The sequence below is a fragment of the Strix uralensis genome, chromosome 5 (assembly GCF_047716275.1).
Source record: "Strix uralensis isolate ZFMK-TIS-50842 chromosome 5, bStrUra1, whole genome shotgun sequence".
NCBI lineage: Eukaryota > Metazoa > Chordata > Aves > Strigiformes > Strigidae > Strix > Strix uralensis.
Window position 1 is genome coordinate 61038750 of NC_133976.1, and position 27637 is coordinate 61066386.

Here is a 27637-nt window from a genome sequence, read left to right on the forward strand (position 1 = left end):
TAATGTGATTCCAGGGAAACAATTCAGATAATTCCAGAATTTACCCATGAATCCCTTTTGATTTATTTACCCAGGTCTCTTCTTCATCATTTCTCTCCCTTTCTTCCATCCACTCCCTTGCCCATCTCTCCCCAAGAGTCCCGCACATTTCTCCTCTCCTCAGCATGTTTTGTTTTAACCCTTCTACAGTGAGGGAAAGGCTGCTTCCCACTCCAGATGAGAAGTGGTCTCCATCCAAAGTGTGGCTTGACTTTCTTTGCTTGTTGTGTCTTGCTTCAGAGGCACAAGCTCAGTCAGAGGATTTGGAAGAATTTGCCCTTACAATATCCCAGTGCCCCTCTTTGGCATGCTCTTAGTGATACTGAGCCTAATTCTGGGGTGAAGGTACAAGTCTGGTCCTGAGTTTGTAGGTCAAAGTCTCTGTCAAACAGTGATGCCCCAAAAAATGCCTGGGTTCATTCACATCACAGGGGATTTGAGCTCAGGCTTTTTTGTTTGTCTGAAGGATGGCTTCCCAGTTACTCCAAGACATATTACCAACAATTGCAATGATATTTGCTATATCAGGTCCACTGAGGTCTCTCACAGGAAGAGTTGAGCTGTATTTCTTTGATCTCTTTCCTATCCTAGAAAATTGCTTCATGCAGAAGCCATTTTACAGGATACCCTGAAGTCCCATGAATTTAATACCAGCCTGTCTTCAAAGCTGCATAATGTGTCATAACATCTGCTTCACCTGGCTAATTGACCTGCAAGAACAGCTTTAAGCTTTGAATCACTGCACTCCTCCAGACACCACGGTCACTTCAGATCTCCTGTCCCTCCTGTCTACACCCTTCCTGATGCTGAGGCCGGTGTTCTGCACCTTTTCTTACGTGGGCTGCTATCTAGTGGCACTGTACCTGAGGAAGAGCTCCTTGGGAACTTTCTCCAGCTGATGCTTGATACCTGGTCATCTTTTCCTATTCCTCACCTGTGCAAAACATTTTCCAGCCTGGCAGAAGTTGTGCAGTCCCTTTCTGCATCCCTGATGTCTCTGTTTCCCACAGATCCAGAGGAAAACACTGAAGCAGCCCTCTGAAGCAGCTTGGATATGCTTCTTTGCACTGAGAGGAAAAAAAGCAGGAGGAAGAGAGAACAAGTAACTCCAGGAGAGATAGTACAAACTTTGCACAAATGGCTTCTCCTGGATTCCTGTGCTGAGCGTGTGTATTGGCTGATGGGTTGATCGCTCATTGCACCTCTTTTTGTTTTAAAGCAGAAAGAGAACAAGGCAGATTAACCGGTTATTTATCATATAGAGAGAAATTGCATGATGGTCTGTGCTCTCCTAACAGAAGTAGCTTGTGAGTTTTGGCCCTTTGCTGCTGACCCTGGAAGCCCCCACTCCACGTTGCTTCTCTTGTGCCATTTCATCATGTCACAGGAGCAGCACAGAGGTGCAGGCTGGCCCCAGCTCCCATACTTGTAGCCCACTGGCCCAGTTCTGCTTTCCCTGGGCCTGGTGACACATAAGGCTTCGATGGGGGACTTTGCTCCCCATGAGAATTGAATCCCTGTGTTTGCAGACTACAGGCATTAGTATGAAGGTGCAAGGTTACATGCTGGTTCAGGCAGCCCTTGCATAGGTGCAGTACAAGCTTGTAGGGAGTGGCGTTCGGAAGATCTCGCGATGTACGGAAGGAATAGCTGTAGCCCTCCCTTGTTACGAGGTAAGGTGATGGATAGGCTTGTAATGTTAAGGGCACACCCACGAAGGAGGAACTTGGTGAACGTATATAGGTGAGATACACGGTTTAATAAACGGACATTTTGTATCCATCATATTGGTGTTTGTACTGATGTCCCCGTGAAGGTCTTAACCTCCTGCAGCATTAGTCTGCGATCTGAGCGCCACTGATATGTGGATTGGCAGGTTTAATGAGGCAGGCTAATTGCGGTGTTGCAGTATTAGTCTCTGCGACCTGAGCGCCACTGACACATGGAGAGGCAGGTTCAAAGAGGCAGAGCTAACAGCAACACAAGCTGTCCCAGCTGTCAGTGACACCAGAGGGATAAACTCTGGTATTTGTCATTGTCCTGGTTTAACCAGGATAGGGTTAAGTTTCCCCAGCAGTCGGGGGGAGCTCTAGCCGGGTTATTCAGATACCATGCGGAGGTCACATCCTGGCAGGTCACATTTTTCCTGGCGGGAGCGCGGTGCACTCGTGGTTTTGTACATCGTGCTTCAAACTGCTGTATTTGGTAGCTATTTTGCTCTGTTCATTGCTATCACTATTACTGTTATTGTTATTGTTGTTGTTTGTTGTGTTGCTATTGCATTGTTGTATTAAACCTTTCCTTATTTCAGTCTTGGGGCTTTGTATTTCACTCCCTTTGTGGGGGAGGGGCAGCGGCCGCGTGGTCTCAGACCCCGGCAGGGGCTAAACCACCACAGTCATACAGGTGTGTTTGCAGTCTTGGATCAGTGGCATCTCTTGCTCAGACAGGTGCTTTGCAGACACCTAAGGGCACTGATGTTATACATGGACTTTCTGTGAATTAGCTCTTATGTAGGTAATTGGAGGTGAATTGATCATTTATTTTTCCTGCTGCTATTAAGGTTACGCTCCATATCTGACAGAAAATTGTGTATGTGCTTCCTCCAGCCACAGTCACTGAGGCAGACTGGGACTGTTTCATGGCAGCTCTGGAAAGTAAGCTTTTATTCTTTCCACGTGGTGTCTACATTGAGGTCCCTTGCTCCACTCCAACTCCTCATGCTGGATGTGCCCTCTCTGTGGTTATCCATGATCAGAACCAGTACCGTAGAGATGGGAGAGAGGAATTTTTAACTGTGTGAAGGCTAATTTCCTGTCTAGGCAGCGGAAGCCTCTTTGCTCCATCTGTACCAGGCTGAAGTTAATCACACTTCATTACAAGCTGAAGTAAAGCAGCACCAAGGAGTTTGCAACCAGCTGGTCTGCAAGGAGGAGAGGCCATCGAGGGAGGAAGTATGTTTCATAAATGTCGATAAAGAGTATACATTATGAGCATGCTAGGAATAAAAACAGTGAATAGCACAGTACCAGTGAATAGCACGCCTCAAATTTCAGACCAGTTCCTGTGGGCCCACTTAAAGCTTATTCCAGTTTTTGAGAAGTCACTGGTTCCAGCAATATCGCCAATGTTTAGGAGCGAGGAATCTTGCCAGACCCTCTAGAGCCATACCTCCAGAAATATGATGGAATTATTAAGTGCATTTAAAGTTTCTGTTTATTGTGAGAGGCATGATGTCTCAGCTTGTCTGCTGAGTTGCTTTTTTTTTCATGCAACACTCATAAATTCAGAAAAGGGAGGAAAAATGGCCAGAGCGCTGCTTTTTATACTGGACAGGGGTTGTTCGAGCCACTTGGTCTTAGTCATACCTGGCTGCCACACTGTCCCTCACTGACATCTATGCAGAGGTCTTATTAGCACCATGCTGATGGATGGGCTGTATGGGAAGACAAGTGTGGTACAGCCTTCAGATACCCTCGTTAGAACAAAGCAGAAAACTTTTGACATTTTTAATGTCTTTTTCTAATAAATTAAAACTTTTGACTTGGTTTTGAGCCAGAATGACTAAACAAAACAACTTTTTCATTTACATTTCACATTTCTGGAGGAGGGGAGCATTCAGTCGAAAACTGGTGTGTTTCGGCCATGAGGAAAATTGCCTTCCTATTGTCTCTCCTTTTTTTATTGGAACAAATAGACACATAGTAAAAATGTGAGCCAGCTTCTTTTTTTGCTAATACTATAAAATAGGGAGCAAAGCTGGCTTCCCCTCATTTTCCTTTACTTCTTTATTCTGTCCTCTCTTTGCCAATTGAAAACAGAATGCAGAGAGTTACTTTGTCTCTGGAAACAGCTCTTGCAGTACTAAACTGTGTTTTCAATGCTTTCCAAATAGAAGAGCTTTTTGGAGCCTTCATCATCTTCCTGAAGTTTTAGGGGGGAGGTCTGAGAAAATAAATTCATATTTTCTTCTGTCAAACTTGTCTGGCCAGGGGAAGAATTGGGGAGAAATACTCACAGGGGAAATTATTGGCAATTTCCCTGCTGACTAATCAATATAAGGGGCATTATACACAAATATGAATGAAAAAGCTAAAACTGGCTGCCCTTTTCCTATGTTTGCTTCTCCAACACTACTGTCAGCCTTACCCTCTCATGAACAACCAATCCTTCTGAAAGCGCTTTGTTGTCTGCATAGCATAGGGAGCTGGCAGCAGAGGTGATGGAAGGAATATGTCCTTGTCATTACACTGTTCAGTTCCAAAATGAACACAGTTTCTCAGCTCAGGAGAAGAGATCCTTCATTAGTGACACTGTAGATGCAGATACTGTTTCTCTAAATCAGTAGCAGAAAGACAAACAGAAACGAAAAACAGCTCTGCAGTGAGAGAGCAAGAAAATAGGCTTCACAAGTACTTCAGCTATGATGATAAAGATCCGTGCTCAACATCAGAAATTTCTGATGCCATGCCATATCTTGCTCCCCTTTTACAGAATAAAGATTGAGTATTAAATGAGATATAGTAGGGAGTAATTGATTAGAATGGTTGCTCTGGAAAAGATTAGGAGAGCATTTGGCTTTCAGTTTGAAAATAAAATGAGAAAGTCACAGGACTTGAAGGAACTTTCCAATGTGGTTTTCATCTGGCTTGTCAGGTTGCTCCTGGAGAACAGAAATCTAGAAAAAAATAGAAATTAGGAAGACATGGTGTGACCCGGATAGAAATTCTTCAGCAAAAAGGGAAATGCAGAAGCAAACCGGTATGTAATAAAAGCAAAAAATCTTCTTTAACCATGTTTGCCACTCTTGTTTCTTCTGCAGGGCCAAATATTTCCAGGGAAAGAAGGTGAATGGAGAATTGGATATCCGAGTGGAACAGGTCAGTGACAACTAAATTTGGCTTAATCTGTCTTAATGACAGATAATCTGTAAATACTTCTTGAATAAAGGAACTAAGGAGGAGTTTTAAGACATGCCCATTTTATAGAATTGTGGAAGCTATAAAAGAAAATATCTTAGTGTGACATCCCTTCATCCTCCCTAACTTTGCAGAATCATTTGCTATTTCACCTTAAACTGAAATTTTCTGTTCTGGTGATGGGATTATAATTTCTTCCATTGGAAGACTACCTCACAGTTCCACATATATGCCTGCAGAGGTGCAAAGCCAGCATGCCACAGTACATGTTGGTGATGTTATGTTCCACATGCAAGCTATACACGTTTTCTGACTTACCCTGATTTAAGCCTAAAACCTTTGGTTTAAGTATGCAAAATAACTACATATGCCAAAATCTTTTTATCTGTTGAAAGTCCATAGGAACAGTAAGGAAGTTCATGGCCTGTTTTCTGATGTGTCCTGCAGGACATTGGACAAATTCTCTGTTTCTCTGTTAGCCTTGGCACCACACGTTCATTTCAGTTGAAAACTTTTCATGTTGAGGTCTGTCCCCTCCTCTCTGTGTTGGTGCAGTGTCTGTCAAAATGAAGTCCCAGTATTGACTGAGACTTTGGATGCTGTTGTCAAAGTAGAAATTATTATTAATAATCATCTGCAGGTGCCTAACTTGAAACCTGGCATAAGAAGAGAGAGATGCAGAGATGAGCTGGTGATCCTGAAGGAGCCATATGCTTGTTTTGTACTCATTAGGGCTATAAAACTGTTTGGATGGATAAAGAAAGCTGGTGAATGTTGTTTCAGTGACCTGATATTGTCTGTCTTTACAAAGCTGTTGATTCTTCATCGTGTGTGTGTGTGTGTGTGTGTGCGCGCATGTATGTGTATAAAATTATTAATGCAGTGGTTTTGAAGACTTTCTCAGGAACCATTGCCCTTGGAAATGGTTTCCTTCTCTTTTCAAAGGAGAGCCGTCTAGTTGCCTAGGACCATACAATGAGCACACATGTTCTAATCAAAGGCTGTGTCTGGGACAGAAAAGTTAGCAAGTGATTTTTTTTGCAACTATGATACTATGAACACTTCTTTTTCCTGTTTTTATTGGTTTCACACTTGTCAGTACTGGGTGGTATTAGCAAGAACAATTCTCACTTGCACTTCCTTATCAAAGCCTTTATGTTGCTGGCTGCCTCAGTAAATGTCCTAAAAGAGAATAGGAAAAAATATTTTAAAAATCACACTTCTCACATAGAAACATGGAATCACATAATAATTCAGTTTTGCACTTCAAACCTCTGATCCAACCCACTCCAATGCTCAGAGCAAGGTCAGCTTCACAGCTAGACCTGGTACTCTTCAAAATAACCTGTTAATTCTTTCCTAAACCTCCAGCTTCTGCCTTTCCCCTCATAATCCTTCTTCTCAGATGTTACTGCATTTAACGCCCTTATAAAGGAACAATCTTCAAATGGTTGGTGAGTGGAAAAGGACAGAAGTAGATTCTTGAACCCTGATGAGTTAAACCCAGTAATAGTTTTTTATCATCACTGGGTAGCTTATCACATTTCCCCAAGGACTCTTTCAGGGAGACTTTCCCAGTCTGTCTCTTGAAATCCTTCACATAGGCTGAATGTCCATGTTTGAGACAAGGCACCAAATTGCTTCAAGCAAAGACCATAAGGCTGGTGTGTCTATGCTGGTGAGGACCATTGCCAGGCTTCTTGCAGCCTTCTTTAACTACTCATCATAGTGACTGCAGCGTTGCCCAAGGGAATGAAGCATGCAGTGGGTAGGAGTTGAGGAACAATGAACAAGGGTCCTGACTGCTTCCCCTCACCCCCTCCCTGCCCCTCAGAGCAGTCAGACAAGCCTCCACAGGGAACTGCTCTTGACTCCTCAAGCCCTCGAAAGCAGAAGGAATGATCACTTTCCCCAGCTGGATCACTGTCTGTCAAGGAAAACACAGAAGCTGCATTGTCATGGGCAGTCCTTGAATCTGACCTCAGGCCCCTTGCATATCGTTGAGGCCAAGAGAGGGGCACTTCTTTCTTCAAACTCTGCCTTTTTGTCCTCTTCTTTTGTTGCCCGTCCATCCTTGCTTGGTATTTCTTGCTATTTAATTTTTATTCATTGCTCCTACCCTTATTATCTGGAGCCTTCCTTGCTTCTTCATCCTCTTCCTCAGGTACAATCCAGGAGCCTAAACTGTTGTGGAACAGGTCCCCTGAGGCCGAACACAGACCCTCTAAACCTAAAAAACTAATGTTCTTTCTCAGTCTCCTTATGGAAAAAAAAAAAAAAAAAAAAAAAAAAAAGCAGGGAATAACTGTGTTTACCAGCCTGGTCCACACCTTTCTCTTTAAGTTTTCAGTTCACCAGTCCTCACTACTATAACCATCCCATGAATGGCACACAGACTGTGCTATGGTGCACAAGCCCTAACCTGGCTGTTCAGTTATGAATAAACTCTGCATCAGATCAAAATTTGAATCTCACACACCTCTTGAGCCAGTTGGTCTGGGCAGTAAGTTCATTTAGTTTTTAGTTTTCTATTTGAGCCTGCTTTAGATAACCACATATTATTGACTCATCCAGAAATACAGTTTGCCTTAGGAAACTTTTTTATATTTTATAGGGAAAACCACTTTTGATCTGAAAAGCTAAATAACAAAAAATTTGAATGGCAGAATGCAGTGAAATGAAATATCCAAATGTTAATACTCTTGAAAAAAACACATTGAGAAAAAGCAACTGCTCTATTTTTTCTGACCATGCTGATTTTTTTGCCATTCTTTCAGGATGCTCTGTAGCTGGTTTAAACTGAAGGAAGCACTTGCCTTGTTGCTTTTTCTCTTCCTCTTTCATCTCCATTTCTATTACAACTTAATTCTTTCTTATCAAGCTGTTTCAGCAGTCTTTGGGGGAAGCAGAGCAGGATAGTAGGTGATTTTTTTTTAAAGTCATGATATCACTTATTTGTAATGGGGCAGGAGTGCTGAAAGCAGTGCTGTCTCTCCCTCTCTGAGCAGCAGGAAGTCAGTTATCTAATCTGGTTATACACCCTTACCAGCTCTCTGAGCTGCCTCTCCTCCTTGGCTGTCATCCGAGGAATGCAAGATGTATGTGATCATGCTGTCTCGCTCCGTCTATCCCCCACACCCAACACTGTGGAAGGCATTGTCTGATTTCAGTCAAATTGAAGAAACAGGCAGAAGTTTCAAGATACCAAGTTTCTACAATAGGTGAATTCGTATTAGACACTAGATAATCTGCAGGGAAGAGATGGTCAAATGCCATCCTGCTGCTCAGGGAGCTGCTTCTGTAATTCTCAGCTTGTATGAAAATAGGTTTTATGGACTCTTGAAGAAGGTTTTCAGGTTCTTTAGCACAGAAATTAATTGCATGACCTCAAAAATACCCCCAGGGCCCTGTTCTTCAGCTAGGTCCATTACCACTAGCAAGAGACAAGAAACACTGGGAGCACCTCCTGGTGCCAGTGAATAGCAGAGAGTTGTCAGGGACACTATGGTTTGTGCACCCTCTCCAGCCACTGCTGTGTTCTGTCATCCATTAAAATGAATGTGAGGCCTGACTTTGTTTCCACCTTTGTTTTTTCTCCTCTCATCTTCAGCTTAACAACCAAAACATATTTATTAATGTGTTTTAGAGGCTGGGGGATTTATTATTGCCCACCCTTGACTGAAACCCAGGCATGTAACACCATTGCCTTCTGGCTGCAGGGGGGGAGGTACAGGGCTGACTGAGGGCTGGAGCTGTGGGAAGCAAGTGCAAGTGCTCTCCTGAATCAGGGCCCCTTTTTCTTTTGAGGCAGTTTGGATTACATTTTGATTATTTGGATATTTTTCCACTACAAGTCCTTCTGTAGCAATGACAGTCATTCATAAGACTGCATGAAACACTGATCAGAAGGTGAAAATCTATTTGATCTATTCCCATTAAAACCCTGATGGTTTAAGTTTTACTCAGTGTGGTAAAGCTCTAAGCTTTAAGGAGAACATGAGTCTAAAAATACTGTCGCTCTTTTATGCTAAAAATAAGGTTCTTAGATTTTGATCCATGTTGTTGCTTTTACTTGCCTTGTGATTTCTAGCTTCAAAAACTGCAGTGTATACACCTCCAGTTCTTTTCTCTAGAAATACAATTGCTAGAGAAATTCTTTTAGAAATGAAAAGTATGTTTGATTAAATGTCTTTAAGGTTAAGTTGAATTTAAAGAAGAATCTTAAAGTGCCACAGGAGTTAACCAAATTGCTTTTAGTCTCTCCCAGACCTTCTCAGTCCTTCACTGGCCAGAGGACAGGATGCATTAGGAAACAGTTTCCTGTGTTTCAGGAAGAGGAGGAATTATACCATAGGCCTTATATTCTGGCAAACATTTTCCATCACTGCAGGCAACTGGTAGTAATTCAGCACTTCCTTACCCACCCTCTCTGCCCTGATCCTAGAGAAAACTAAGCCTTACATGCTCTAAGGATTTCATAACATACCCTGGGTGGGGGTCTTCTTGAGTGTCAGGCATGCCCCATGCACAAAGGGGATGCTGAATGGCCGTGCATCCCCAGCACACCCAGGTACAAGGAAAAGAGGGCAGGAGAGCCTGGACAACCACAGACCCATCAGATAGGCCATGACACTGTGGGCAGTGGCCAGATGAGGGATACTTGTCACCTATCTGGGAGAGAGATGCCCACAAAGCAGGAGATGTGCAGAGCAGGGTCATTGGGATGACCATGGAGACCTGACTTATGAAAGGAGGCTGAAAGAGTTGTTTATCCTGCCAAAACAGAGGCTAAAGGAGACACGACTGCTTTTAATAAGTACACTGCTTAAGAAAGGTTTTCGTGACATGGTGTCTGCAGTAACAAGGGGTTAGACCCTATCACTCTGGTGGGCTTTTCCAGTCCTGTGCCCTGTGTTGACCAACAAGAGCCCAGGAGGGAGAGAGAAGAGCACAGACCTATCAGGCAAGAGCAAGCAGCACTTCTTAGAGAAAGTCTGCCACCTTCGGGGTACCTTTCCTTCAGATATTTCCCAAAGGCATTTTAATATATTGTCCTGGTTTAACCAGGATAGGGTTAAGTTTCCCCAGCAGTGGGGGGGGAGCTCTAGCCAGGTTATTCAGATACCATGCAGATGTCACATCCTGGCGCGTCACATCCTGGCGCGGGAGCGCGGGGCGCATGGTTTTATACATCTGCTCCTCTCACTCCTGTGTTGGTAGATATACTTTGCTCTGTTCATTGTTATCACCGTTATTCTTATTGTTGCTGTTTGTTGTGTTGCTATTGCACTGCTGTATTAAACCTCTCCTTATCTCAGCCCGGGGCTTTGTATTTCACTCCCTTTGTGGTGAAGGGGCAGCGGCCGCGTGGTCTCAGACCCCAGCAGGGGCTAAACCATTACATATATTCAGAGACATCTTTCCTGGCATTGGCTAATTGATGGTAGAGGGGGGTGAAAATGGTGAAGGGAGAGTGATGAGGCCAAAAGGTTCATCTAAACTTTTATTCCTGTTGTTTGTCCACCCATCTCCTTCCCACCATTTCCTGCTGTGACAAGGTGGGTCTGTCTGTCCATCTGACACACATTCTTCTCACACAGCTCATTCACTTGTTCCCACTGCCTGGTTATTTTCAGGGAATGATTATTCAGTGAACTTCTATGTACATGCTTCTGGAAAAGTCTTGTGGTATAGATTTTGACTCCATTGGCAGCATTGTCAGGAAAAAAGTTGTACTTGGCACTCATAGAAGATAATAGTAATACAAATCATGAATTCCAGATTGTACTTCCTGTCCTAAAGAGGTATTTTCATGTGCAGCACAAAGTGATACTTTCAAAAGGTAGAATCTGAAAGGCCCATGTTTGATGAAAGGAAAATTAGTCTCTCATCAAATAACTGTATAATTTTTACTAATTATATGTTTAGGGTCTTTTTTTTCCAGCTGAAAGCCAGAAAGCAGTTCAAGAACAGCAACAACAGTTCTCATAGCTTTGCCACATATAAGCATTCATAAATCATGAATAAAGGGACCTGAAGAAATAGCAAGAATGACTCAAAAATCATTAATTTCTTAAATAAGTTGTATCTTCAATATTTTTTTTTATTTCCATTGGCTTTTGGATGCTTACAGAGTTCATGTTTTTGAGCTATTTCCTGAGATCAAAAGGTTTCAAAATGTGCTTTTGCTAGAGCTTCAATTTTCAGGCAGTCGTACAACTCCTGAAAAGAAAATTTAAGAGACATTCCAAATGCCATCAGAGATAATGCACAAAAAGGCACTCACAGAGGTCAAGGCATGTGGACCTTCAGCATCACTGCTGTCTGCAGCCTAGGAGCATGCATCCTAGCTTCAGGACTTGTGAAAAGCAGTTGTGGAAGCTCCCCTTGGAGCCACACAGCAGCAGCCCCCTCCCAGCTAGACCCTCTCTGTCCTTTTCTCCCAGAGAACAATCCCAGTACTGTGGGCAGGTGGGAAGCAGGGTGCATCGCCAGGGGGAAATGTCTCAGGACATGGGGAATCAGGGTGTGTAATCTCTAATTCTGCATGCATGTGCACACCAAGCATGCACAGCACTAGTCCTCCCCTTGTTCACATCCATACGATCTGTTCACCCTTCTGTTTGTGCAGGATTTAGGGTTTGCTTACTTGCCCCCTGAAATGCTTGTGATGGTTGTAGTGAAATGTGCTGTTACAGGAATGCAGCCTGGTGTCCGCCAAAGTCTTTCTTTCCTTGCATATATTGGAATATCCACCAAAAACATAAAATCCACTGAGGAATGTGTGTAATTTGATTAGACAGTGGTAATTCCTCAAGTGACTAAGCCATGACATGGACCAGCCTGTTATTCTGACTGCATTTTGTGTCATGGCGCAGGGGGAGAAAAACAGACGTGTAGTAGTAACTGATGAAGAGCTTCAGGAGCAAGACTGGGAGAGTGGAGAGCCTTGGTCAGAGCACAGTCAGTGGGTAGGGAAGAGCCAAAGGAGACATGGAGACTGGGGAGCTCTGGCCATGTGAGAGACCCTGCAAGCCACCTGTGGCTCCAGTGCCACAAGTCATCCCACATTCCTCTGTGCCCATGTGGGTGAGAGGGGCTGTTCAGAGAAACTACCAAACTTGTGCTTAGGATCCTGATGTGGGTACTCTGCGTTGCCTTATGTAAAGCTGCGTACTGTAGTGGTAGTGCAGTGCTGTGATTTATGTGATGGAATAACCCCCAAAAAAGCCAGTGTATGTGTTGTAGCATATGGCGTGTTGCACTGAGGAAAGTGCAAAGGTTCCCTGGCAGTGCTAAACCCTGCCCCTATTTTTGTGTATGTGGGGTATATATGCAAATGGGGGTATATATGTAAATATTCACATGGAAGTCTAAAATAACTTTGTGTCTCCCTTTTAAGCAATAACCAACCTGAGCAGCTTTTAGTTAGGTTATGTACAGATGAGGGATTAGAAAGTTCAGTAGCTCCAAAAAACCCAATGTGCTTGTCGCTGCAGTGACACACTAAGCCTACTTGCTTTGAAAAAAAAAAAAAAAAAATTAGCCATCATGCCCCAAAAACTTGTCTTGTATCCCTATTCCTGCACTGCTGTGCCACAATGAAGGTGAACTGACCTTCAGCATCTGCTTAAGGAGCAAACTGGAATGCTTTCCTGGGGTTCCCCTTTGACATGCAGGGAGAAGTTTAATAAGGACATCTGCTAGATACCAAACTTATCACAGGACGGTTGAGGCTGGAAGGCACATCTGGATATATTGTAGTCCAATGTCCTGCTCTGAGCAAGGTCACCTAGAGCAGGCTGCCCAAGACCATGGCCAATAAAGGTTTTAGTGTCTCCAGGAGTGGAGACTGCACAGCCTCTCTGGGCAACCTGTTCCAGTGTTTGACCATCATCACAACAAAAATGGAGTTTTCTTGTGTTTACATGGAATTTAGTGTATTTCATTTTCTGCCCGTTGCCCCTTGTCCTTAATGTGGGCACCACTAAGAAGAGTATGGCTCCATCTTCTTTACTACCTCCCATCAGGTTTTTATAGACATTGACAAATCTCTTATGCAACAATCATCAGTTGTTGCACAAGTCAAGGAACTGAAGACAAGTCAATAGCCTAGACAAAGCCAATGCAAGGATTACAGTGCATCTCAGCCAGAATATGGGTTAAAAAATAGTCACATTGCTGCACATATGATGAATCAATGCTGGAACATATGAAGAGCAATATTATATGTAAGGTGAGTGGCCTTACATCTTACACAGCAATCATCAGGTCTCTGCTGAAGGGTCATGGTGAGTTTGGGCCATTACAACTCAAGGAAGTTGTGACCTGTCAGGGAGGATCCCAGTGACAGCAACAAGACTGATCACTGTGCTGGAAAACATTACCTACAAAAAAAATCTTACAAGAATAGGGTTGGTTTTGTCTAGGAAAAACAAGGAAGAAGGAAGGATAAGTCTTCAAGAAGTAAATCTTCAGGTTCCACAGGAGGAAGTAATGGACAAAAAAATTACAGTCTTAAAAAGTAAGGGGAGAGATTTAGGTTGGACATTGTGAAAACTTTCCAAGGTTGTTAAGACACAGACTGCCTAAGGAGGTCCTTCATCTGTGGAAGATACAAGAAGGTTATATAGTTTCTGCACAAAACAGCAGAGGTAGAGCTGATCCTGCCTTAGCAAAGAAAGACTGACTATGTGATGTCTTGAAGTCCTTCCAACACAACTTTCTGTTATTCTATGAAAAAATGCTTAAAATCCACCTTGAGCATGTGCTTCTCATGAGTCATTAATAGGTATGTTTACAAAGCCAGGCATTTCTACTATCGCATGATTTAAAATGACACACTCCTCCTTGTTTTATTATCACAAACAGAAACAGAAACCCTACAATAGCTCACCAAAAAGATCTCCATCATCTAGAGAACACTTATGGGAGAAACCGAGAGTAGCTTAAGATTTAGTCCAAATGATCTGGAGAGATTTCTGAATCTGAATACCTGAAATAGGCATTTTTAACAGAACTATCCTCAAAATATCTGTGGGCATCCTCCCAGATCTGGTCTTACAGAGGTACAAAATATTTCTACTCCCATGGTCTGTATTACGTTATTCTTCAAGATAGATTTTGTCACGTTTGTCACATATCTCACTTTTGCCCTGAATGTTTTTGCAGCCACTGCCACCATTGCAAAGCAAGTATAAAACACCATCAAGCTAATGTAATGCCTTCTTCTATTTGATGAGTCCTAATGCAAATGACTCTTCAAGGCCATGGCGACTGGTGCTCTCCTGTTTTATGCATAGTGACCTGTCACTCTATCTGCATGGGCTGCTTTCAAAGATCTCTTTGTCTGCAAGGTAAACTCAGGCTGGAGATGATCTCAGACTGGAAATCCCAGCCAAGGGAAGTCATCAAGCTACAAAACCCACAAAGTTAAAAATACAGGGAGCACTGGAAAATCAACAGGAAATAATTTCTGCTGACTGAAGTTTTGAGCCTTCTTCCAGATGCCAGCTAGAAGCAGTCTGTCAGATGGGACAAAGCAGCTACATGAAAGCAGCAACAGTCCTTACCTTAGTTAAAGTAGGCGAATGCCAGGAAAGTATTAGGATTGTCCCTCAGCTGTGATTGTATATCTGGATGTTTTAGGGATGAGGTAACTGAGTTCCCCAGACCCTCTCTGCACTCCTTCCTCCTTGCCCTGGACAGTGGTTGCCAAAGGGGATTTCTCCCTTCCTTTTGGCTCTTGACATTAGCAGGCCTGAAATTGGTCCTGGCAGTTTGGTATGAAGTAGTTACCAGCTCAGGGGATTCCCAGGCCTGTTTGGACATCAGGTGTCTGAACACAGCTTTGTTTGGTCTGACTGCCTCAAGCCTGTCAGACTGACTTAGATTGTAAGTGCCAGACATCAAATGAAAACTGCCCATTTTCAGCAAAGCAAAGTATTAAGCTCTTTAGTACAAAACCATTATGGAAAAAAATTTGGGAGAAAAGCATAAAACCCATGAAAACACAGGCCTAAAATTTCCCTCTCTTGCTCTGGTGTTCACATCAGATGAGGCATCCCTCAGCTGCAAAAGCTGGACATCCAGCTCAGTAACACTCTGCTTTTGGAGTGGGACATCTCTGAGGAATATGTAGACATAGAGGTGGGAAAACCATCCTTTAATCTCCTTAGTCCATAGAGCATCTCAAACCCATGTGTAAGCTAGCAAGCTTGCCTTGACCCAGGAGAGAGCTCACTGATTGTACCTTACTGAATTTGTTCAAGGTGGACTCCCTCCTCCCCACATCTATTAAGATTTATTAAAATGTATAAAATGCAAGTGCCTTTTAGAGGTACATATTTTCTTATTTCTGATCCAATATGATCAATGAAAAAGCATGGCTGTGGCCAAGGCAACACTGCAATCTCATAAGAAAAGCCCAGCCAGTCACCTGAACCACTGCCATTCCCTCTCTGGTTGGATGTGTTTGAAGTAGGATTTATTTCTTGGCAACAGGAATTTTCCCCCTCCTTTCATTGTAATTGGGAGGTACAATGATGTAATAAGATCATGTAAGGGTGTTGCTTTGAAAAGTTTACATGGGGCTGCAGACATGAAAACTCGTTACATCATCGGGTCACCATGCTTTAAAATTACATGGATTTTTAAAAAAGAAAGTAGGAAGTGATTTTTTCATTTGTCATCTGGCCTCTGAGCCTTTACAGTTGTATTAGCTCTCCATTGGCAAGTTTTTTCCATGTGTTTATGAGGACAAAACATGCTTTTTTTCATACTGTTTTTCTTCTGTATAAACATTGTTCCTGGAACTATCTTTTGGTTCCAGGTAGTAGAAGTATCAGAAGAATATTAAATAGTACAAGGATCCCAGTAAAATCACAAGCATTAGCAACACTATCTCAGTGCTCTGATATTAGGTAGCCACAGGTTAGAAGATTATTTCACTGCTGCTCAGTCTCCATTTTACTAAGTCTGAAAGAAACACCTTAACAAAAAGGGGACAAGAAGCTGTTCAAAGCAAGAAGACTGTCTAAAAAAATGAAACCTAATTATTTATATTTATATTTATATTTATATTTATATTTATATTTATATTTATATTTATATTTATATTTATATTTATATTTATATTTATATTTATATTTATATTTATTCGTATTCATATTTCATATACACCATGTGGTGGTTTAGGTCCTGCCGGGGTCTGAGACCACGCGGCCGCTGCCCCTCCCCCACAAAGGGAGTGAAATACAAAGCCCCGGGCTGAGATAAGGAGAGGTTTAATACAACAGTGCAACAGCAACACAACAAACAACAACAATAACAATAACAACAGTAATAACAATGAACAGAGCAAGATATCTACCGATACAGCAGTGAGAGCAGAGAGATCGCATAACACACGCGTTAACTGACTCTCCCTCACTCCCACGCTTGGGCGCCAGGAGGTGACGTCAGCATGGTATGGAATAACCCGGCTAGAGCTTCCCCCCCACTACTGGGGAAACTTAACCCCATCCTAGCTAAACCAGGACACACAGGCACTAATTTAATGTAGGATTCTGAATCTGTACACATATGTTTGCATCATGCTGGAAAGGGTGGACTTGCATGGCACAATAATAGGCTATTCTAGTTTAGGGTCTACTCATTTGTTCATAAAGAATGGAGTTAGGATTTGGAGCCCAAGACTGATCAGCTAATCCTGCCATCCTCCTTCTACCGAGAGTGGCCTGAGACCATGGAGTTTCACTGTCACTCCTGTCTGAGGGACAGCAGAGCCAGCAGCCATGCTCTCACCCAGTTAATTGCTCTGATTAGTGTCTTAACCTTCACTGACATGCACTGCAGTCATAATTGCCCCCGTGCACATTGCCCTTTGCTCCCCATAGCTTAAATATACCTTTCCAAGATTTCCAGCCTTGTAAATTGCACTTCTTTTAAAATATAAAGTGTTTTAATAATTGAGCAGTGCTGTTAATAGCCTACCCAGCTTTGCTAACCCTTTAATAGTTAAAATCTTAATAAGTAAACCACATCAGATGAATTTCTCTGCTTATCACCTTCCTGCAGCATAATGAGGCTTTTTAGCTATTTAGGGAAGTTTAAATCTTTTGTATTAGGTTTATAGCTGGCCAGTGGCATAACAACCAACTCAGGCATAATTCTAAATGGATGTTTCCAAGTGGAAACTTGGAATTTGAATTCAAATGAGCTTACCTCTTTTTATTATTGTTATTCTTTCCTGTATACGTTTTTCAGCTTGCTCATTCTTAATTTCTTCAGTACTTATTACTGCAATAAAGCTAATCCTGCATACTTGTACAGCACAAGTGTGGGAGCCATAAATACTTCTGCAGTCTCTCCAGGGCAAATCAGCTATAATTGGATCTCCCACTGCAGGCACATTCCAGCCAAACACAATTCTGCGTCTGTGTCCATGTGTTTGTGTCTCTGCTGCCCTCAAGTAATGCTCTGTCCTTTTGCTCTGCTCCAGGCTGAGTTCTCCGAGCTGAACCTGGCTGCTTACGTCACGGGTGGCTGCATGGTGGACATGCAGGTCATGAGGAACGGCACCAAGGTGGCAAGGTGAGGAGCACCGGCTTGTCTTGAAAACTGGACTTTCTGGAGCAATGCTGGGGCAAGCAGAATGACCTCAGGGTCTGATTGGTATCTGAACTAGGGCAGCCCAGTCCCAATGACTTCAAGGTTTCCTGGAAGTGGTGGAAAGACTGACCTGATTTTGGTGGTTTTGTATAAGGTCTCAGTTGCATATTATACTGTACAGTCATTGTTTCCAGTCTAGACCCTTCATGCAACCACAAATACCTCCTTTTCAGGTTCTTTTTAGCCTCAGGCTTGCCAATAAAAGGGACAATAGATCTTCCTTTTCCTTGATTTTTCTCTCCTTCTGTGTCAACCAACCATTGTAAACAGTGGCTTGCATTCATTAGCCTACCTGTGTTAGGTCCTGATCCCAGTGGACTACCCTTGCAATAGCCACAAAGCCACATGATCCTGATCCTTGCAGCTTGATCTGCTCCTGAAATATCACTTTTTTTTTTTCCAAGATTCCCAGTGTGTCAGCCTTGCCCTGTAATATATCCCAGTAATACCATATCTCTGTTTCATGGGGATTTCTGTCCCTACTAGCATTACTTCATAACTGCAGTCTGCAAGCAGACTCTTTTCCTGAGCAATGCTTCCCCAATCATGTGCCTAATTCACTTTCCAAAAGCATTGCTCCCTTTCTTTTTGATACTTGAGTGCCTGCAATTTGGAGTTAATGTTAGATGCATTCTTATTGGAGCTATATGAAGAGCAGTGTAAGTTGTCACATCAGTGTATGAAGGTTAAATGCCCGTTTACATAGCCCTGATACTACCTTTCACCCTTTTATTCCCAAGCTGACATCTTTACGAGTTTCTGTCATTACAACTTCTGACTTTGATACAATAGCTTTTCTTTGTTCGTGTTGAAATCTCATTGCTATTCCCAATCCATTTTTCTAACCTCCCTACTTCTTTTTGTGTAATTCTTTTGTGATTTTTGGTGTATACAGCATCTGCCAGTTTAATATTGTTCACACATTTAATCAATGCTTTTGTCTGTTTGCTTCTAGTTCAGAAATAGAGACACATAATATAGCATGCAGGGATATTTTTGAAAGGGATTATTAGAACAGCTGAAAAACAGTGATTCTGAGCATATTGACCTCAGTTTAATTTCTCAAGTTGTCATTTCCAGTCCAAACAGTACAAAGCAACACTTGTCACTGTCAATTAGCTATGACTGTGGTCCATCAATTATTTCAGGTCTTGACAGCTCTTAGTACGTCTACAAGTCTCCATTTGTTCTTTGGTACAATTTCACAAGCCTCTTCTAAAAACTTTTAAGGTTGAATCTGTTACATCCATTTGCTTTCTTTCATCCCACAGATGTCTGTTTCTCTGTGAAACAAAGCGTATGTCCATGAACCAGCCACTGGAGCATTCATCAGACAGTGCACCGTGCTAATGCACTCTTGTGTTCGCTTGCTCATCATGCTGGAATGTTTCCCAAGAACCATTTCCTAGGTTGATCACATCTTCATTTTCCTTCCCATGCCTTTCCTCCCAAAGCCATTCATACATCTGGCAGAAAGATCTTGAGCTATTAAACTGAAACTGAAGACAAAATTTATTTCATAAGACTGTCTGGGGCATGGAGTTCGTGGTTTTGTTCACAGTCACAGCTAGCCTTTCTACATGGATATTTATATATGAAAATGCATCTTTTTATGAACAGCATTAGTTCAGGTTTTTTGTTTTTGTCTATGCATGTTTAAGGACACATGCATTTGTGTGGTGGGATTTGTCTGTATACCCAATTCATATGGTATGTGTTGTCCACGGTTTGTAATAGTCCTTACAAGCACTAGCCACTTATTTACAGCCTTTGCTGATGTGCCCCTGTCCTGCCCAGCTCAGTGAGATTAAGAGCTCAGGCCAGCCATCTTCCACTGCCACTCTTACCAATACTTTAGAAGTTACAGAGATAAAAACTCTTCTTTACTTTAGAAGGTGAATTACAGAGCATACATGGTACTGAGTTGTGTGGAGGCCTCTCAGCCCATCCACATGGGTGGATGCAGCTTGTTTCCCATTCCCTCCAAGTCCCCCCATCCTGCCCACAGCCATGTCCTGCCTGGTCACAGACACTCCTCAGGGTGCCCAGCCAGGGAGATGCCACACAGGACACCTTTGACTCACATGTGTGCACCAATCCTGCTGATGATGACATCTTTTTTCCATCACTTACTAGGCCTCTGTTACTTATTAAGCAAAATATTTAGTCACAAGTCAGAATATTTCTAGATGGGGAGATATAATACTCATCATGGGTTTTGAATACCCCAAGTCCTTGGAAATCACACTGACAAGTTATAGGAAGAAAATACGATAGCATCTTGCTAATAGGCACATTTGGGATTCCGCCCCCCCCTCAGGAGCCCTGCCTTCTTCACACTCCTCTTCAAAGCAAAGGCAACAGAGCGCTATGGTTTAGTCAAAAGACAGTGAATATGCCACAGACCAGTGGATTTTAAATCAATGAAATAATAGACATTTATAACAACAACTACATTAATAATAATAATAAAGCAACCACTGGGCTATTCTCTCCAGTTTTAAATTATGTCAACTGGTAAACTAGCAATCTATTAGCCTATTAAATTCTGTCATTTGGCAGCAAGTCTCCTAGTTCTTTCTTTACACTAGGGAACTCCTATTGCATGTTTAAATCAAAGCTCTTTCTTTGCTGACCCTTCGATCCTTTCTAACACCTTGGACTTCAGGCATTCTTGTAGACCCTGTGCCAACTGATTTGAACTGCACCAGGAAAGAATGGTGGTTCTTTTACCTGAAAGATAAATCTCCTATTAAGAAGATATAACAGTCCTTGGAGCCCTACACTTACCACTTGCCTCAGGCAATTTTTTTAAAAAAGGAGCTTTAGAAGCATTATTGTCAATTAAAGGGAGCAAGGAACTGAAAGTATACAGACCTCCATGACTACTAGCCTGTGTATCTTGAAACAAGTAGCTGCAAGTAAGTTAGCAAGCAACATAACTGAAGCCAGGCATCACTTTGCTTGCCTGATTTTTAAAACAAGTGTGGCTCCCAGAATTTGATTTTACAGTAACAGAATTCTCCACCTCCTCTTTTTCAGCTACTAAGTTCTGTGCATCTGTAGGATGGGGTGAGAGATTTGATAGTCTCAGTGAAATGTGCTATTGGAGAGAGAGACTATCATCTAACAAATCTAAAAAACTGTATGTGTTTTTTCTGTGCCAGTTCCACCATGGTATGCAATGGCTCCATCAGCCTATTCAACACATTTTCTTCAGAGTTAGAAGAAAAAGAGCTGGCCATGGAGTATCTCCTGCAGTCTCTAGCAAGCATTTTCCTATTTCAGTGCCCTGTAACACAAGCCCTGACTGAAAACATTGCAGGGGGATGAACTGGGCACCGGGAGCAGAGTTGGGCTCAGCCAGGCCTGGCAAGGGTGAATCTCCCACATCTTGTCCTTGTTACCCCAGCACTTCTTTGGGTAAAATTGGCACCAGAGCTTCCCCAGTGAAAGTTAAATATGGGAAGGAAGAGGTGGCACTTACTCATTCCAAAGGATCCCTCACCGACTTAGACATAGCAACCACTTCAACAGAGAAATGGAATAATTTCTGGGTGCAAAGGCTGGACTACTAAGCAGTGTGAAAAAACAAGCGTGGGCTGATGCCTGCTTTTAAAATATTTGGGTGGATTCTTCATCCTCATTCCAGTACATGCACAACTTCCTTTTGCACAGGTCTACACACAAACACACACAGAGTCAGAGTGAACTGCCTGGACCTTAATTTACCTTAGAAAGCTCTTGGACTGTGTCACCTCTACTGGAGTTAGATGTAAGGAATGGGATTTTCATTTTCACTTGTCTTCATTTCTCTGAAGGGCCCTTCATACCAATGTTTCCACAGTGCAAAGAGGCCATCAGTACTGGCACTGCACCACTTTGAGGTGCATTTGTGCTTTCAGGATATTATGAAAGTGTTTAAGTATAAATGAGAATTTGACCTATCTCTGCTTCTGACAACACCTAGACTCCCAAACTATGATCTCAGCCTCTGCATTAGATTAAATGCAGTCCTGTGCTTGCCTTTTGGGCTTTACAAGCCTTCAGCTATTAATTCCAGTAGATGTGGCAATAAAGCAGGGATATGTTGAAAATCTGGACAGATTTCTTACATGGGGAATACTAACATCTTTGGGAGCATTTCAGACTTTTAAGGATATAAATTAATCATGCACCAGACTGCTCTCATCTCCTGTCTCCCTGTGGAGCTGGCTCTTTTGCCATTGAGGCTGATCATACAGGGGAGAAAGCACATTCTTGTGTGTCTGCATGGGACCTACCACAGTGGTGGCCATACCACTTACAGTATGGTATGCAGACTCACTGTAATACCGCAGTTACAGACAATAGCTGATGGACCAGAAGATGCCCATGGTCTGAAATGAGAAGGACCCTGTGTGGAGCAACAGCCCTGGGAAATGGGGAGGGGTGACAAAACTGACAGCAAAGCAAAACGGAGCTAGGCGCCATGGACAAAGCCTTGCTGTGGGGAAGGATCTCTGCCACGGAGTGGTGTTTAGTCCTACAGGCCTTGCCTGAATTTGGCCGGTCTGTATAAGAAGGTGTCACACCCTGGATGATATGCTTGTGTTACTCACCGCTGTGGTGAGGTCAGTGAATGCTCTGATTCCTCCATACAAGCCTATTCATTTCTTTATTTAACACTGACTTTCCCATTGGTTCCAGCTGATTCAGTGCTTCTGCTATGTTCTGTGCAGTGATAACAGGACGGCAGCCTGTTGAATCACCATCCTAAATAGACCAGCACCCGAAAGTGCTTTTCTCCCAAAGTGTATTTTTGCGCTGCAATCTGCGGTACAATCACAGCATGAGGGAGCAAATCTTTTTACATGGGAGAAGCAGGGAAGAAACTGGCCATCCAGCAGCAGGTGTTTTCCCACTATTCAGAGCTTGCAGACCCCAGGAGACCTGTACTCTGGCTAAAAAACATCTGCCTGTTCCAGGATGCAAGACTCTTTGAAGTGCAGTGAGGACGCTGTCCTCTGCCCACTGTACCTTTTCCCATCCCGGTGGGTTCACCCACCCCACAGGGCCATTGACAAGGTGCTCCCTGAAAGAGGCATCTGGGTTTTCTAACCTACAGAGGCCATGCTTTCTCACCACAGAGTAGCTGCACATTGCTAGGAGATGGATATTTTCTTGTCTCTTGAGGACTATTAATTCACAAGAGTTGGTGGTTTCTTGCAGTTCTTCTACAGGGAGAATATCCAGGGAGGTCATGGGAGTAGCTACTGGCCCTGGACACTGATGTAGGACATATTGGTAGGCAGGAGGTCACTTCCCAGCTTCTCGTCTTCCAGGAAGTTTGTGTCAAAGAGGAACCCTAGGCTCTGTCTAGCCCCTGTCTTTTTAAATTTAACTCTTGATCTAATTGGGGTCTTTTCTAGAATGTCTTTTTCTATTTTTTTGTTGCTTCCGAACCAAAATTCTGAAAATTTCTGCAAAGATGCAGATGGAAGAAAAAATGGGAGAAACTAATTGGGAAAGTTTAGGTTTCTAGAAGCCAGATGGAAAAACACGTTGAGCGCATGTTTCTCCCAAGATTCACAGAATGTGCCACATGTTATAGTACAATATATGCTATATATTTAACACTGAGCAACATTTGGGCAATATTTTTGTATTGGTGGCATGGCAATCTGTAAAAGTAATGGAGAAGTGTCTGTAACAGCATGTGAGCTTTTGAAAGTGCACTTTAGACAAAACAGCAATGTGCCAAATGACCACCTCCCTTACCAAGATACCCTGCAGAGACGATGGGCTGGGTCAAGGTGTCAAATAAGGTAGAGCCTGGCAAGCTGCAGTTGCATGTGTAGCAACTTAACACCCCCAGTAAACATTTATAAACCAAGAAATTATTCCCACATGGGGGGTGATTTATCATCATCTTTCTCTAATATCTCTCCCCTCTTCACCTGCCTTTCCCTGTCCTCTTTGAGCAGGAGCTAAAAAAGTGAACAAAAGTTGGGGTGTCCTTATTTATGTATCTATTATCAGCTGCTTCCACCTCAGCTCCTGCTGCTAAACAGCTACTTAGAGGCCTGCTTCTCCCTTCAGGGTTTACTGATCTCCCAGATGAATAATGTCCCCCTTCACCTCCCCAGCAGCTGGCACCCAGCCGACATGCAGGCAGGATGCTGACAGTTATTAGGAAAATATTTGCATGCAGGCAGCTGCCAGAAAGCAAAAGTCACTCTGAGCAGACCAGGGTGGGGAGCGTCTCAGAGACTAAACTACTCCCTGGCCCTTTTTGCGTTTACAGTAATTCTTTCCAATAAGAAAAGTGCTGCCAGGGCCTAAAGCACTCATTAATTAGTTAATCCTGGACTGAATGCAAGAATGATTGAAGACTATTGTAAATTGTTTCAATCATGGTTGGCATGGTCAGCTTTTTTTTTTTTTTTCCCAATCCTGCCTTATTTTGTCTCCTTTGTACATGGGTTTTTACTAAGGTTTCTTCTAGGGAATGGCAGAGAAGTGAAGGGCCAAGTCCTGCTGCACCTGCACTATACTGGTCAAGGTGGATTTTCATTAACAACCTGATATTGGGACAGAGTGCAGCCTCAACAAGCTCATGGGTGGCAAAAAGCTGGAGGGTGGGGTGCAATAGATATGCCAGAGGGCAGAGCTGCCATTCAGAGGGACGTCAGCAACTGGGGAAATGGGCCAACAGAAACCTCATGGAGTTCAATAAGGATAATCGAGGTGAGGGAGGAATAATCACAGTACTGCTGAGGGGCAGCTGGAGAGAAAACAGCTCTGCACAAAAGGACCTGAAGGTCCTGTGTGCCCTTGTGGGGAAGAATCCCTATGGCTCACTGGGCAGTATTAGCAAGGGTGTAGCTAACGACACACTGTTCACATGTGGAGTACCGTGTCCAGCTGTGAGCTCCCCAGTACAAAAAAGGCATTGAAAAACTGGAACGAGTTGAGTGAAAAGACATCAAGCTTGTTGAACTGGACTAATGATATCCAAGGAGAGACTGAGAGATGGCTTTGTTCAGTCTGTAAGAGGAGGCTGAGGGGGATCCACCTACAGCCAGCAGGCAACTAAGAGCAGGATGTAGAGAAAATGAAGCCAGACTCTTTTTGAAGGTGTGCAGTGAAAGGAAAAGAAAAAACAGACACAAGTTGCAGCAGGTGAAATTCTAATTAGATGCAATTTCCACAGTGAAGGTGGTCAAATAGTGGAACAAGTGCCCACAGAGGCTAGGGGATCTTCATCTTTGGGTTGGTTGGACAAGACCCTGATCAACCTAATGTCACTTTACAGTTAGCTCTGCAATGAGCAAGGTGTTGGGCCAGATGATTTCCAAAGATCCTCTCTGACCTAAATTATTCTATGACTTTATTCTGTGATGTTGGAAAGTGTTTGGATCACCTTCTGTAAAAGCTTTAGGTCACAAGCGTTTTGAAGGCACGCTGCTGTTGGCAGGTGTGGTTGTTACTACTTTGAAGCATCATCTGGGTCCACATGCTTTTCCTTGTCAAGGTTGATCAGTTTATAAGTAAAATATATGGCAGACTTAGGAGACTGCCACAGTACAGTTTGGAGAGTGTGTGACATGTGGTTGACATGTGGTGACATGTGGTTGACATGCTCATTGACCATTGGTCTGTGACTGAGAAGCAAATCAGAGCATCTTCCAGGGTGTCCTCATCTGCATATAGTGGTAATATGTGGTCACACTGCAGCCATGATTCGTGCTTCCCGCTGCTTTTTTATGCTGATCTCCTCCACACCCCATGGTTTTTCCCCAGCCATTCTCTATTACAGTGTAAAAGAGCCCCTGCTTCTCTCCTCCAGCCTGGTAAAGAAAGGTTATTCTTTACTCTATGTTGCTTTCTTGTTTCTCTAAAACCAGTTCTGCATTACCTTATTCATATACGTAATCACATTCATTCTTTCTTTGAATAACTTCAGAAGGGTTTCTCTGGAAAATATGACATGAGGTTTTAACTGAAATAAGATTTTTTTTCTGAGCAAATTTCCCATTTTACTCTGACTTCCAACATAACATTAAATCTAACATCATGATAGGTAGAAATGTCATAGATTTCATATTACTTTTCAATAATGTAAAAACAATACTATTAACACCTAAGTAAAGCACAAAAATAACTTGTTCCTATTTGTAAATGCCATTTTCTACTAACTCTGCATAGTTGGAGGGATTATTGCACTTCTCAGGTAGTTGCAGTCACTTATGTCTTGGACTTGTGCCTCAGAAGCTTGCCTGAAGGCTGCATTAATTGCCAGTAATGCAAAGCTTGTTGTATCATATTGCTTAATTATGCACTTTTCTTCCTCTCCATGTCATGCCAAGCAGATAAGAAAGGCTTTGGAAGAGAACTTAGTCAAAATTTGTTTATCACTGGAAGTGTCAGAAAACTGAATAAAGCCTCCTTGAATAATGGAGGGTAAACAGACCCTGAAGTGAAGATGTGCATCTTCAGTGTCCAGGGAAGATCTTTTCTATTGACATGAAGGGTGAACTGTCTTGTAAGACTGGCACTCTTTAAGAAAGAGAGCAGGAGAGCCCATCCTCCCACAGCACGGGCATAAAGATCTCTAAACCCATCATGGTGCTAAAGTATAAAGCAGGTCTACCCTTTGGCTACAGGTGATTATTCACGGTGGAAGGGATCATTTAAAGGTATTTTGACAACATAATCTTGTGTGTTCTTTCTTCATGCCCATGAAGCTCTTTGTGCTTCAGTGAGAAAAGCTGAAGGACCAGGAAGCAAGCCAGAGTTATGGTTTTATGCAGAAATAAGAAATAGGATATTTCTTTAAGGCATAAAACCTCCCAGCAGGATTTGCTGTCATCATCTTCTCTACTCCATAGCAGGCTGGGGACCTGCTTTCTGCAGAGAAATGTTACTGATGATCTTTTCAGAGCTGATCCTCTTCTCATAATTAGAGAAGTTAGACACATGGTCACCAGAACAGCTACTGCTGCTCCTGAGATGTTTAACTTCCATATTTAACATCAGGAATCTCTTAAGTTGTTTTATATTGCATCATATCTGATAAAACTATTTCCAAGACAGCTAATGCTGTCACAGATTTAAGGTTAGATGGGTCCAACCTAAGAAATTATATTCTGCAGTTAGATCTCTTCCTATTAGGTATTTTGGATCCAGGCTTTATACTTAGGTTTGTCTCTAAACTATAGTTTTACCACTAAGAAAGAAAGAGACTCCTAAAATCCATCAGAACAAGTTGAAAAAGAGTTAGTTGAATACAAATAAGCATCCTGCACTGCAGTATCAGAGTCTAGGCTCAAGACTAGCAGCACTAGCAACTTCCTAGCCAGACACTCATCATCACCTAGTGGGGTGATTGCCTCTGGTAATTGCTGGCTGATTTCAATTGCCAGGAGGAGAGGTAGGCTGAGCAGCTGCCATGTGCCTTGGCTGGCATCTGGGACAAGGAGGCAACTACTGCAAAGGGAGAAAAGCCACAGGGATCTGTGCGGGGCTGCTTCACTCTGGGGGCGGCCAGTTCAGTCACGCACCACTTGGAGCACTGAAAAACTCATGCCCTGTGTGGCAGAGGCCATTGTCTGTGGCAACACTAGCTGAAAGGAAAGCACCTTTCAACTCCAGGGGAAAATGAATTCTCACCAGCTATTTCAATCTGAAAATTAAATCTCACCAGCTATTTCTATCTGAAAATGAAATTTTTCCAGACTCCTGGATTTTATTTTTTTTTAAACAAAGTCTTCTTGTATCTCTATGCCACTCTGGGAACATGTTACATGCATTTTAGTGGCCTTTATTTTGCCAGGCAGTGCTAGGAGCCAAACTCTGAATGAGAGCTGAGCTTGTGGGGTCTGTGAAAGGGCTTCTGTAAAAGGGTTGTGGTCAAAGATGGGCTCCTTCTTCTGGAAGGTTCATTCATCTAGCTATCATACTAAGGAAGATTCACAACTTCAGGTAGGTGTCTGCTACACAGCCCAGGAAGGGCACTGCACCAA

General features: G+C 42.8%; 1 protein-coding gene and 1 long non-coding RNA gene across 6 annotated transcripts in view; one reads left to right on the top strand and one right to left on the bottom strand.

Annotated features, from left to right (window-relative positions):
* Window positions 1–27637, top strand: part of SYN3 (synapsin III) — a 251896-nt gene that overhangs the window by 66304 nt on the left and 157955 nt on the right. For all 5 annotated transcript variants that reach the window (XM_074871316.1, XM_074871315.1, XM_074871314.1 and 2 more), the window contains 2 exons: window positions 4862–4919; window positions 17461–17552. In XM_074871316.1, coding sequence (XP_074727417.1) covers window positions 4862–4919; window positions 17461–17552 — 150 coding nt within the window. The remainder of the gene's footprint in view (window positions 1–4861; window positions 4920–17460; window positions 17553–27637) is intronic.
* LOC141943791 (uncharacterized) lies at window positions 6018–8088 on the bottom strand. The gene is made up of 2 exons (XR_012629051.1): window positions 8005–8088; window positions 6018–6140 (listed from the first exon to the last, which is right to left on the bottom strand). It is a non-coding gene; the product is annotated as an uncharacterized LOC141943791 (long non-coding RNA).